General features: G+C 38.1%; 1 protein-coding gene across 19 annotated transcripts in view; it reads left to right on the top strand.

The window, feature by feature from the left end:
• Positions 1-233: 233 nt before the first annotated feature.
• tcf7l2 (transcription factor 7 like 2) overlaps positions 234-14,090 on the top strand; it is a 199,154-nt gene continuing 185,297 nt past the window's right edge. For 4 of the 19 annotated variants that reach the window (XM_043712745.2, XM_043712743.2, XM_043712746.2 and 1 more), the window contains exons 1-3: positions 275-1,118; positions 1,361-1,430; positions 1,655-1,779. In XM_043712745.2, coding sequence (XP_043568680.1) covers positions 930-1,118; positions 1,361-1,430; positions 1,655-1,779 — 384 coding nt within the window. In that variant the 5' untranslated portion in view covers positions 275-929. Of the gene's footprint in view, positions 1,119-1,360; positions 1,431-1,654; positions 1,780-14,090 lie in introns of all 19 variants that reach the window. The other 15 variants (XM_087998881.1, XM_087998880.1, XM_043712756.2 and 12 more) reach the window with 12 other exon arrangements.

Raw genomic sequence — 14,090 nt, 5'->3', positions numbered from 1 at the left:
AAAACAGTAACATTTTAAAACATTTTTCTTGCAAGAAGGAAATATATTGTTGCATACTTCAGTACTTGAGGAAATTAATGAAAACAATCCCATAACACTTTCAAAATGTATCACTATTTATCTGGAAATGTTCGGTGCGCATCCTCAAGCTGAGATATAAATCTGGTCAGGCCAACGACATGGAAGAATGTGTGGAGCTTAAAACGGTTGTTTGATTTCCTATATAGTATGTATGTATATAAAGATCGATTGCAACGTCGTGATATATCTTTAAGAAAAACTAGAACGGAGTTGGAAAACCCTTGTTGGGCTGATGCATAAACTGGAGCAAAAAGTTGGAAGATCAAAACAAAAGCAAAATAAAAAGATTGAGGAAATCAAGTTCAAGGGCTTTTGATTAACATTAAAAGCCTTAGTCAACCCCTCTCTTTTCTGCTCGCTTTCTCTCTCTCTCAGTCTGTCTGTTGCCTTTTAATTTATTGATGCAGACGTCATGTAAGTCCCTCCTCATTACTCTGTACGTATTCCCCTCTTGTGCATCTCATTAGTTTGGGAGCGGGGACAGGCTGTGGAGCTTTCCCTGTCAATCAAAGTGTCAATCAAACAGCGGCGAGCCTTTGAAGTGGAGCAGCCGCCGCCGAGTCTCCAACAACTTCACTCCGAGCAGGAGAGCTAGCTCCTCGGCGTGCCTTCACTAACAATTACCGCTCCTGCGATTTATTTACTCACTCACAGATAGCGAGGGGGGCAAGAAGAACAAGAAACAAGAGGAAGAAGGGAAAAAAAAACATACTTGCGACGGATTAACAACACCCCCCCCATCAACACTCCCCACTCCCTTTTTCCCCCCCGAACGAGTTGCATCAAGTCGATCACTTTATACATTTTTTTAAAAAGGGAAAGAAAAGGCGCTTTTATTTTAAAAAAGGATGCCGCAGCTAAACAGCGGTGGCGGCGACGATCTGGGGGCCAATGATGAAATGATCTCTTTTAAAGATGAAGGGGAGCAGGAAGAAAAGATCTCGGAGAACGCTTCTGCAGAAAGGGATTTAGCAGACGTCAAGTCTTCATTAGTAAACGAGTCAGAGACCAACCAAAACAGTTCATCAGACTCAGAGGTAAGCAGCAAAATCTCCTGTTTGTTTAGTTTCTTTTTTGTTGTTGTACCTGAGGTAAAGTGGCAGTAAAGGGAACTTACATAGTGGCGCACGGGAAAACAAAATAATTCTTTACCTCAGACACTTGGCTAAGTTATAATAATGTTGCAACCTGATGATCATAGCTGAATAATCCAAACTCTTGTGACTTTGTGTGTGTGTGTCTCTCTCTCTCTCTTTCGCATCCACCATGTTCCTCTCAGGCGGAAAGGCGGCCGCCGCCTCGTCAGCCAGAAAGTTTTCGGGACAAATCCAGGGAGAGTTTAGAAGAAGGTGAGTTGGCCGGAAAAGAAACAAAAAAGTTTCTGTTTTTTTTTTAAAAAGTCACTTTTTGTTCCTCTTCGTCTCTCCTTTAATTCTCTCAAATGTCTCAGATTTGAGTCGGGAGCACTTCTGGCGGACTGTTGTGCTGCGTGAAGTATGTTGAGAAAAAGTTTGATCCCTAACTTTTTTTTTCTTTTTCTCTCTCTCATTCCCCGCCATGTTTCTTGACCTAGCGGCAAAGAGGCAAGATGGAGGGTTGTTCAAGGGCCCACCATATCCTGGCTACCCATTTATTATGATTCCTGACCTGGCAAGCCCTTACCTTCCCAATGGATCTTTATCTCCCAGTGCGAGAACGGTAGGTTTTTTTTTTATTTACATTTTCGAAGTGCCTTGAAAACAAAGGGGAGTAAAACGTACAAACGTTTAAAGTTTTCCCAGGGCATTCTTGAAATAAAAATAACGCACAAGCACTTTTACTCGTATCAGCGCCGTGCTGATTAATTTTCTCTTTCTCGTCTTATTAAGGCTGTTGATGCATAGATATCTTCACTTCAAAGATCGATACTTTTTACCAAAATTTCATGTTTTGTGTTTTGGGGGAGTTTGTCCTTTACTGGTTTCTCTTGACTAGGTGAACTTATTTTTTAAAAAAACTTTTCTCTTAAAACAAAATCACGTTTGAATACATACATCCTCGTAGCCCCCACCCCCACCCAAAACAAGTGAATGGCATTCCAGCTTCTGTTGTCAGCCGTTTGTTGCCGGTTCTAATCCTTTCTTGTAGCTGGCTGATGTGAAGTCGACTTGTTCGTTTTGTTGTCTTTTTTTAAAAAAAAGTACTCTCCCAATAGAGTGCCTACCTGCTTGTTGTATTTTACTTTAAAAACTGAGCTTTTGAAACAAAGTGCATAGAAACGGGCATCTTTTATTGATAATCAACTAATTTGTGAGACTTTTTTTGTTTGTTTTTACATGGCATTTTCATGAAGGGAGTTAAATCTTTTGTCAAACCTTAACTGTATTGGAAGTGTAGAATTTTACAGGTCATCATGCAATACAATAGGAAGCTCAGCGGGACATTACTATTGCGATTGGGGCTAATTTGCTAGACTGGATAGGCTTTCAGCTCCTTCGCAGTTTACCTCCACGATTTCTCGAACTGTCAGCCCCCGTCAGCCTTGAAATAGCATCAGGGTCACGTGAAATAAACTAGGGAAACTTTGATACTTTTAGGCAAGAGACTTTAAACTCTGAAACTGAACCAGGGTTCAGAATTCCCACTACGAGGAATACGATGTATTATTAACATATTGGCAATTTTCTCCCACCATCACACGCAAAGGAAGAGGAGTGGTGGTGGGAGGGAAATGTTTATTTAGTAAGATTCTTGAAAGTGTCAATCTGCATGAATGTAGTTATATTGGTTGCAGTTTTGAAATCCAGAGCAATTCTATTTGCTCACCAAAGTAGAAGTTTATAAGGTATACTCAGTTTCTATTTCATCAGGCAAGATTCATACCACTCTGTTGACTAAAATAATTGAATTTTGTAAAATTGTCCAAATCACTGCAGAACAATTTTCTTTCAGTGTGCAATTTTAAAGGCAAAGTATTAATTTGACATACTTGGTTTTCTATAAATGGATTTTTTTCTGAAGATGCCAACAGTATAGGTTGTGATGATGGTTTAATTTATTTTAAACATAGTGATGGAATGTTTAAATACAAGTGTAATTTAATTTTCTGTTTTTTCATCTTTCTTGAAAACTAGTTCTTAATGGTTAGCATCCATGTACAGCCCCCCCCCCCACAGTTGAGGAAATCTGCTTAACTTGGAGTGCATGTCATTGGAAAATCTTTGAATTATGGAGATAAAGTAAATGGAGCTTGAATTGTTTTCGTAAGACCTTAGTATCAGTGTAGTTTTGTTGAGTTTTTAGGAATGTATGGATTTAATTGAACAGATTAGTTTTTTAGTCAGCTGGTCCTGTATGTAGTAGATTAATATGTCTGCCACATTGTGACATTTTTAAAAATCAAAACATTGATTTGACACCCATTTGTAGACTACCGTACAGGCAGTGCATTAAGTACAGAAGCTATGTAGACCTTTTTGTATAAAATTTCCCCACATACCTAAATTGCAGGCCTTTATGTATGCTGTATCATTGAATAATGTATTAGACTGTACTGCTCTTCTACAACCTTGCATGTAGGATCATAATTAAATGTCTAGTTTTGGCACTGTCAGTACAGTATGGGAGAACTGGATGAGACATTTATGATTATCTAAATTACTACTGTAATTCTAGTGTCGGCATAACATTTTAATGCCCACTTTTATTTGAGATTATGTATATTGCCAGCATGGGGCAGTGGGCAAAAGCAAATAGAACCTGATTAAAACAATGCAGGCTCGTCCACAGAATGGTAGATGATATCCATTCATGCAAATTCTACGGCAGTACTTCCACGTGGTGCATATCTTTTTCTTAGTACAATGCAAAACTATTTATCATTACACAGTCCATTATGTATCAAATAGGAGCAGTAAAATATTTATCACGTTGAAGGGAGCAGGTGTTCCTGGTCTTTTGTGTTGGGAGATTTGTGCATTATGTACAAAATGTTTATGACTAGCAGTTAAAAGTACAGGGCAGGTAACTTAAGAACATTCAATTTACAGATGTCTCAGCCCGCAACTTCATCAGAGGTTTTTTTGTTATGAAATATTTGATCTGTTGCTTCAGTCAAACACCTGTGTTTCAACTACAGATATTATGACCTTTTTTAAAAAAATTATACTGGTCATAATAGGACCCTTGATTTTGTAGAGGTCCTTAATGATTGTTAATCTTTTTTTTCAAAAAACAATTTCTGAAGAATGGTGATTTTTTTTTTTAAAAGGGCTTTTCAAAATTATTTAAACTTATTTACTAAGGATACTATATTAAATACTTGTATGGTAATTGGAAACAAGTAATGAGATTTTCTCTTCAGAACCGCGCTAGAGGTGAGTTCAGCTGAAAATAAAACAATATTAGTTAAGCAGGGAATTTTCCTCTGTTTTTGAAATTGGTTGACATGGAAGCATTCCACAAGTGACATTTCAATATTTTTCAAAAGACAGGGAAACAAACAGCATAGTAAGAGGTTAAGGGTTTGTCCTACTATGTCTCTGTATTTTGCTAAAGTTTTTGGTTTCAAGAATCAAGTAATTCTGTACGTTTACTGCTTTTAAAATAGAACCTATAATTCTTAAGCCATCCTATTTTTAAAATGTTATGGGTAATTCTCGTCTGAAAGGTTATATGAGTAGCAATGTGGTGCATAATATACTTTCACATATATTACATTGCCTTGTGTTTTGCTATTTTAATTTCACTTACCGAGATATAGTTTTGAGAAGTTACAAGAAAAGGATTGATGCTGTTTTAAAAACACATTTGCAGAGATTCAGTACTAGGTAGGAAATCATGTATTTGGGAGTGACAGCTGCAGAGATTTGTGAGAACATAAGTTTCTGTACCATAACTAAAGTTGGAAGAGAATTTCCAGCTGTCCTCTAAGAACTTTCTGCAGTGGTTGGTTCAGTTTTTGAGTTGTATGTTTAACGCTCATACAGCAGCTCTTTGTCAGTGAAACTTTAAGTCCTTGGTTTGGCAGGAAAGTTTTTTTAAATATATGATTTTATCTGTATTAGCTGCTAGAAGTTCCCTCTGCTAGATTCAACAGATACAATGCAACCAAATGTACTCATTGACAAGCCATCATAACAGAAATCTCTCCAAACTCTTGGCTAGCAATTGCAACAGAGTCATAAATCTGCAGCAGTTTATTTGTGACTGTGTCACTTATGAAAGTTGAAATACTTAATGTTGTGTTGGCCTTATACCATATGATTCAAGGAGATGTTGGAAGTGGGGTTTGTTGCTAAAGACAACTACGGGATTAAAAATGTGTTGGAGCTAGCCAGGTTTAATCATTTCCTTCCACTTGTTTATTTGCAGTTGGTTGTTTTCAGTGCAGAGATTTAACCCTTTAAACACACCAAGAATTGTAATCTGGATTTAGCTAGAATTTTAATTGCATTTGGCAAAATATTTGATAATGTCTTGCTTCAAGGAATGTGAGAGATTTAGTAAACAACTTATATCTGTGCTGTGGCTGCTCAAGTTAATTGTCTCTAATTGCCATCTCCATGGGGGTTTATGGCACTGAATGGGCTCTTTAACACCACATTAGACCGTTTTCTGTATGTCTGAAGTGTCAATATAGGAGTAGTTTTAGCAAATGTCTTCAAATTTGGCTGTTGGATTGAGAATGTATTAGCAGAGTAGGGTACAATTATACAGTCCAAATTTGTGTGTACTTGTTGCTTGGGGCCTAGAAGACCAGAGGAGTAATTTGCATGAGATGGAGTCCAACTAAACCAGCGCGATTTAAAAAAATAAATCACTTGCATATTTGTGTAGTGATTCAAATGGATTTGAGACCGCTCCCATCTCAACATGTGGTAAATTTAAGTCAATGAAATGCAGATGTAGATGATGGAGAGGTTTCTCAGTAGTGATCAACAAATGGGAGAACTATTGTTGCTGTAAGTATTTACAAACTAAATTGAACACCAGGAGTTTTTATTATGCCTGTTGATTAATTGGGAGTAAGATTTAGTGGGGGAGTTTGGTTCTGTATTGTTGATCGATCTTTTTTTAAAGGAGTAGTGGAATTTTAAAAAAAAATTCTTTGTAAAGCATGCAGTTGCTGATATACTTCACTTTTAACCCTATGTTTTTGAACTAAGGCTGGGTTAAGCATCAACGTTTTTTCCCAGAAAAACTGTAAGATCGTTTTAAGTGCAGGGGTAGCTATCAAAATACAAATTTACATTGGATTAACCAATTAGTAATGGTTAGAATATTTAGATTTAATAATATTCCTTTGTTATTCATACTTGGTTTATCTAGAAGTGCAGTGCAGATTGTTGGGAAGAGCAACTTCATTTTTTTTCATCCCCCTCTGTTTTCTGACTGATTTGAGTGACCTGTTGGTGAGTGAAGATGCCACAAATCAGTCACTGATTAACTGAAATGACTAAAAGTGGCAGCATGATAGATGGTTCCGATTTTTTTTTTTTGGTTGGGATTGGAGTGGATTGGAAGGACAGAGTCACTTTTGCATGAGTAGTCTATTTCTTTTGACTAGATTAGAGTGGTGCTGGAAAAGCGCAGCCGTTCAGGTAGCATCCAAGGAACAGGACGCTGCCTGACCTGCTGTGCTTTTCCAGCACCACTCTAATCTAAACTCTGGTTTCCATCATCTGCAGTCCTTATTTTTACCTATTTTTTTTTTGACTATTCAGTCTTGACCTTAGCTGGACAGCGTACCTCCCCTTCCTGGACCTCTCCATCTCCATTAATGACCACCGACTTGGCACTGACATTTTTTACAAACCCACCAACTCCCACAGCTACCTGGATTACGCCTCTTCCCACCCTACCTCTTGCAAAAATGCCATCCCGTATTCCCAATTCTCTACTGGGAGCTATGGCGCAGAGCATTGTCCTCTGTAGTGGCCCCCTCAAAAGGGCAGCAGGAATGGAAAGCTAATTATGCCAAAGATGGAGAGTGGAATGACCATACACCTGAGAAAATAAGACCCCAGTGGGGAGACCCAGAAAGAAAACCAAAAACCTTAATAATGCTATCAATGAGCTGATGTTCAATTTGAATATGTTAACAAGCAATTGCATAACTTTCTTTCTATATAAGGATAGTTGAGCTTTGGAAGACCTGTGTCTGGAATGTTGCTTTAGTTTAAGTTTACATACTAATTTGCAGCACTAAAGATAGGAATCTCCAAACCCCAGGTGCAGGAAATTCAAAGAAAGGCTCTTGTGGGGCTGTGGTAGTGTGTCCTTACCTCTGAATCAGGAAACCTAGGTTTAAGTCCTTCCTGCTCCACTTGTATGTTATAAATTCTCTGAAAAGTTGATATAGAAAATATCTAACAGATCAAAGATATAAATATAAACTGTTGCCTGTGTTTGAGTATTTGCAAGGGCATGGGAATGTTTAAGTGGCTCCAGATTGGACCTCAGTTTTGCCTGTTGCATCAATTTTGGATTTGTAAACAACAGAAGTGCTAATTGAGTTCTTGTCTTAATATGCATGTCTAGCACTTACCTTAACAGATGGAAAAAGGATAGTAAAGTAAAGACAGAAGTTTTGTCAGTATGGTAAGATTCTGTTTGGGTGCCACATCCCTGTCTATAACATGAATTTCAATAGTGAGCTTGACTGGATTATTTAGTTGCAGAGGGAAATCAAAGTAGGATCCAATCCTGACCTCACTTGAGACGTTGCACACTTCTCATGGGGATTAGAACATTGTAATCTGTATCCAGGCCAATGCATTCTTTCCTTAAACCATAAACTTTGTATAGACCACTGCGGAAAAACTCTGGATTCTCTCGTTGGTTAGCCACTTTTGGAATACTGCGTGCAATTCTGGTCTCCCTGCTATAGCAAGGATGTTGTGAAACTTGGAAGGGTTCAGAAAAGATCTATAAGGATATTGCAAGGCTGGAGGGTTTGAGCTATATGGAGAGGCTGAATAGGCTGGGGCTGTGTTCCTGGTGCGTCGAAAACTGAGAGGTGACCTTATAGAGGTTTATGAAAACATGAGGGGCATGGATAGGGTAAATAGAAAAGGTATTTTCCCCAAGGTGGGGGAGTTTAAAACTGGAGGGAATAGGTTTAAGGTGAGAGGGAAAGGTTTAAAAGGGACCTAAGGGGCAGCCTTTTCATGCAGAGGGTGGTGCGTGTATGGAATGAACTGCCAGAAAATTGGTGGAGGCTGGTACAAATACAACATTTAAAAGGCATCTAGAGTACATGAATAGGAATAATTTAGAGAGATATGGGCCAAATTCTGGCAAATAGGACTAGATTTATTTAGGATATCTGGTTGGTGTGGATGAGTTGGACCGAAGGGTTTGTTTCTGTGCTGCACATGTTGATTCCTTTTGTAAGTTTTAAGTCTTAGTGGAGTGTCATTCTTGCATGTAATACTTTTTAAAATCATTAAGTAAAACTTACATGGAGGCAAGATCAGGGGGAGACCATTAAGTTGAATGCACAAACCACAGATTGACCTTTCTTATAAGACAAAACCAAATTTCTGTGTTTTTTTGCGTATATTCAAGCATATAAATCTACCTCATGGTTCAGCCATATGATGTTCTCACGTTCGTCTGGCTCAACCTTTTGTTCCGAGTTGCACGTGGTACCTATAATACTGGGTATAAGGAGTTCAGCAAACAACATGAGCTGTGTTACAAAGAGATGCTATGTTGTAAAGAGGCATGAGAGTCTCCAGACTGCCCACACAGAGCAGACCATACAATGAAGGATGAGAAATGAGTCTTTAAAACAAACTAATTATGTTTGAAGCTGAAAGCCATGATATTTTCTAACCCATTGAATAACTGCTGTAGCAATGGAATTTCATGTGGGGGCTCACTGATGTTATCTAGTATGGTTTCAAAATTTCTGAATATGAACCTTCCAGCTTAGCAAGCAAACGGACATCTAGAATGGAATTTGGTGTTAGTGGAAAAACTGGCATGAGAATGGAAGAAGAATGAAGATGCTTGAGAGCAATGTGCCACTCACTTGGTTTTAAAGTGTGTATTGGAATGTGACCTCTAAAATTGCCAGTTTGGTTTCATTATCAAAGGTAGATGTGCACTTGAGGGCCAAAGTTAACCTGGAGTCTGGTAATGATTTTCGTGTAGCAGTTGGCTGCTTTGGCTGCTGTATGGAGCGAGACAATTCTGTTGTGGCAGAGGACACAACATTGCTCAGGAACGACTAAAGAGCTTGAGACTACAATTACCAGTTTCCAATAATTCATGATAAGACAGCAGCAAAACATTATGCCACATTGGCAATATGGGAATCCTGATGTGCACAGCAACTGTGGAGTAGAAAGGTTTGAAAACCTTTCAGGTGAAAACCACTGAACATGAAAAGACAAGATTCATAGAGGTTCTTGTCTGCATTGAAACAATTAAAGTAAAACTCATGATGATTTTCAAATGTGAAATCATGCCAAAAATAAGTTCCCTGCAGGTGAATGTCCATGATAGTGGTTATATGGTTGAGGATGGTGTGAACTTGTGGATTGCTAATATGTGGGATAGGCAACTGGTGAATGTAGCTTAGTGTGTTATAAGTTCAAATCTAAATCCGGTAAGGAGATATTTGTGAAGAAATAACAAACCTGTTGGTTTAATATTTGACACGTGCTTCAGCAAGCTGGTCAAGTATTTGTTCCAAATGGTGTAAGACTGGGCTGTTTTCCCTGGAGCGTCGGATGCTGAGTGGTGACCTTTTATAGAGGTTTATAAAATCACGAGGGGCATGGATAGGGTGTATAAACAAGGTAAAAAGGTCTTTTCCCTGGGTTGAGGTGGGGGGGGGAGTCTTGAACGAGAGGGCAGAGGTATATAGTGGGAGAGGGAAGATTTAAAATGGACCTCTGGGGCAACGCTTTCATGCAAAGGATGTGCGTGTATGGAAAGAGCTGCCAGAGGAAGTGGTGGAGGCTGGTACAATGATATCATTTAAAAGACATCTGGATGGGTATATGAATAGGAAGGGTTTAGAGGGATATGGGCCAAGTGCTGGCAAATGGGTTAGATTAATTAGGATATTTGGTTGATGGACAAGCTGGATTGAAGGGTCTGTTTCCGGGCTCTACATCTCCGTGACTCTTAAGTGGATGGTTAACGGAGGAAAGTTTTATCATAAGTGGAAATGTGTACACTGCCCTGCTCGATGTTTTGTATGGCTTTGTCATCAAATTGAGCGAAATGTCATTGGATCGTTCAAGATGCATCATACCTCATTCTGTGAATGGAGAGGACAGTGATTTGTTATGGAGGGATGATTCTGAAACCAAAGCGCCACATGTGATCCAGGATGAGATTCTTGCAATGACACAAGAATGAAAGTGATTCAATAAATTTGATGAACTCTTTGGTTGCCAGAGAAAATTAATTCATCATTATTGAAGGTTTCTTCGTACTGTGCCAAGTGAATTTACTGTGAGTTGCTGTTGTTAGTTTTAAGTTTCAAATGGCCACCCTCCACATCTATGGATAGGAGTTCATATTTTTTATACTCTTTTCATTTGTAAGTCAACCCCATTTTTAAAAAACTTTTTTTTTGAGTTTTAAAGGTTGACTAGTATGTCAACTTCTATGGCAGACCAACAGATAGAGAACCATTGAAAATGTCACATAACTTTGACATAACTACAAAATTAAGTTGACTTCTAATTTATAGTGTGGCAATTAGTGTTTCAGATTAATTTGACAGTGACCTGGGCTTAATGCAGCATTGGCCTGCAGAGCGTAAAGTGCCAGAAACCAGCAATAAAGTTGTCACAGAAAAGCAAATTACCATGACCATAGAAATACACTATATTTACTTTGTTCCAATGGTCATTGTCGTGGAGAAACCTGCAAGTTTTCTTTTGTTTGAAATGTAGAGTAATGAAACGTTCAGACAAAGGAAATGCACAGTACCTCCAGTTTGCACTAGGGTTTAATTTATTGAATAGGCACCTGGATTGCCGCTGAGACTGAAGAGGCTTGGTGGGAAGGGAGTGCTTCTGTGACAGTATCAAGTTCCTTTGCAGGGGAGGGAGGGGGTATTCAACGTCCACAAGAATTGCCTAGAGCTGTGCTGACTTTCTGGGAAGAAATGCCTGGGCAAATTTGCATTAAAGTTTCAATTGGACCACTGGGACATGAATAAAATAGGTAGAAACATGTTAATGTTGCACTCTGAGGGGCAAGAGATCTTCCACAGAGACCATTCTTAGGCAGGAATTTCAGGCTGGCAAAAGCTGTTCAGGAAACAAAAGGTGTTTGAGTAGTACTTGTAATTGCTGTTAATGTTAGAATAATTAGAACAGTTGTCCCAGTGGCTGTCTACAAAAAGAAAAAGGATGAGGAATTCAAATTCATGTTTATCAAAGGCGAGTTGAAGGTGGGTGGGGGCCTTAGGGTAGGGGTGCTTTTATTGTAATCTTGAGTTTTCCATGTGTGTGGTTCTTGCCTGTCTTTCCTAATTTCAGCCCTACAATGTTCTGTGCACTTATTCACTACGAATGGTTTCAGAAAGGCTGAATGTTTTTGTATCTCCAATCCTTAAGAAAACAGTTGGGGATTCAATTACTAACAGGAATTTCAAGGGGAAAATAGTTTCATTTAAAGGCCTTGTTCGAATTGTGGCACTCACAACTAATGTTAATTGTCAGTGTTCGCTTCCTTCCATTGTAATAATAAGTACACTGGAATTTTTTTATGCAATGAGTAGTTACCTGCAGGATGCAAACTGGAGTTTATGTCAAGGTGTGTGGCCTACTGAGGTTTGTATTATGGTAGCACAAAAGAGAATAATTGGCATTTTAAAACAATATTGTGTTAATGCTATGTCCAATGTGGAGAATTTTAGTGGGAATTAGTACATAGTAATTAGATTTATCTTGCTCCATTTCCTCCTTTTTCACATGAAATATGAGGACTTCTCAGGTGCCTGGTTGCTTTTCTTTTGCATGTATGAAGCCAAAACAATGTGAGAATTTTTTAGATTTCAGTGCTGTGGCTTGATTTTTATCTGTTCTTAATTTAATCACAGCTTCATTTATTATGCAGAATGTCTTAATTACTTGAGATTGTTCTTTAAATTGAAGTTTATTTTGCTTCTCTCAACTTCTGGCAAATGAAAATTTATCGGAAGGAATTTTCAGTATCCAGGGTTTATTTGGATTTTTTAAGATGCTGTGGTGCAGCAACAAGATAGTGTTTTTTTTCCCCCAAGTAGATTAACTGAATCTATGGGGAATAGGAAGAGTGATATTCCTCATTAATCCATGGCATATATCATCACATAGAAATTTAAGGTGTTTCTTGGACTGTGAAATAACAAACATCAATTTATACCAATATCTTTTTAAAATATTCTGTACAATCCTTAATATAGCCTCCGTATATCTGTGTAACACTATCATATGACTGTGTCATAGCGCGAAGGACTTGGACTTGATTCCTGCCTAGGGTGACTGTGCAACCTCCACACAGACATTCTCCCTATGTTTGTGTAGGTTTCAACCAGGGGCTTCCACAGCCCAGTGATGTGCAGGTTTGGTGGATTGCATGGTAAATTGCCCTGTAGTGTCCAGAAATCTGCAGGCTTGATGGCATAGCCTTGATGAATGTGGCGTTATTGGGCTAGGGTGGGGGAATGCTCTTTAGAGGGTTGGAGCCCTGATGGGCCAAATGGTCTCTTTTCTGCACTGTAGAGGATCTCTCACTTCCTTAAACCACTATTCTTTTATCTTGCTATATGTTTAATTGCATTACAAGTCACCAGCCCATTTCATTATTTGTACCATTTGAGGTTTGCAATTTAGAAATTCCAATAGACTAGATTCTTCCAATATATTACTTTCCGGACTGACTAAGTTTGAAATGTAGGCAAGGTAAAACATTTAGATATTTTACTAATCTGATCTAATTCTGAAATCTGTTTCCAATACTACTTTGACTGTATGCACCCATCGAAAGACTCTACTGTTTGAATTACAAATGTAATTTTCATCAACTTTTGTTTTTGCGGTATTGGCTACTATATTTTGCCTAACCTCAACTAACCATAGCATTAAAATACAGAACTTTAGGAAATTGGGAGGAATTCCCAACCATTACGTTTAACTTTGTCTCAGTGCAGTGTTAGAGTGCAATGGAAACAGTTTCCAGTTTTGGATATTTTGTTGTGGTTTTGCAATTTATTTGCTTCTGTCTCATGGGGTGAGTTTTTAGATTTGAGTAACTGATTTGCGACAGTGTTTATTTGCATTTGGATCCATTTTAACTGAAGCTAATATGCGTAATAAGTGGGGTCTAAGACACAGAATTAGCTGTTATACTTATTCAGTTGAGAATCCAAATTTAAGAAGATTACGTGGGAATCAGACTATCAAAAAAACAATATTTTGTAACTGCAGGTAAATGGGTGGTGTTGTTTTAGTGTGCATGAACTGCATAAATTGATTATTGTTATTAAGTACCACTGTGCAGAATTTGCAAGCTTACTTGAAAGGCAGAATGGGTTAAAGGCTAATAAATATAAATAAATTTTATTGTTTAAAGCTCTTTACTTCTGTCAAAATCATTCCTGCCACTACCAGCCGCTTGCATGGCCTTTTCAGTCATTTTATATGAGAAATATAATGTGTAGTTCCAAAGTTTGGCTTTTAATTCATTAGTTGTGGAAGTGTGATAAGATGTGTAAATTTATACATGAGCTTAAATTGGATATAAAGCTTTCAGGGCATCAGTTGCACTGCTGGATATGTTTGACAGTCTTATTGACTGGAAGACTACATTAACACAGACCAGCCTGACATTTATAAACTTAGTTCAAGTGTACATTGGTGCATATGAAGTGAGGTTGTATTTTTGTATTGTTTAACTTGCCGATTGGGAAGGTTCTTTCTCATTGCAAGTTATCTACTTTCTTGGGAACAATGCTTAATCAAGTTGTACCAACATTTTAAGAAATATGAAATTCTCAAAAGAATGTTTGTGTT

This window comes from Chiloscyllium plagiosum, unplaced genomic scaffold (assembly GCF_037043375.1).
Source record: "Chiloscyllium plagiosum isolate Xiang-an unplaced genomic scaffold, Cpla_swu_hap1 HiC_scaffold_22, whole genome shotgun sequence".
Taxonomy (NCBI): domain Eukaryota; kingdom Metazoa; phylum Chordata; class Chondrichthyes; order Orectolobiformes; family Hemiscylliidae; genus Chiloscyllium; species Chiloscyllium plagiosum.
The sequence above is the reverse complement of the archived record's forward strand: the minus strand, read 5'-3'. Positions and strand labels throughout refer to the sequence as shown.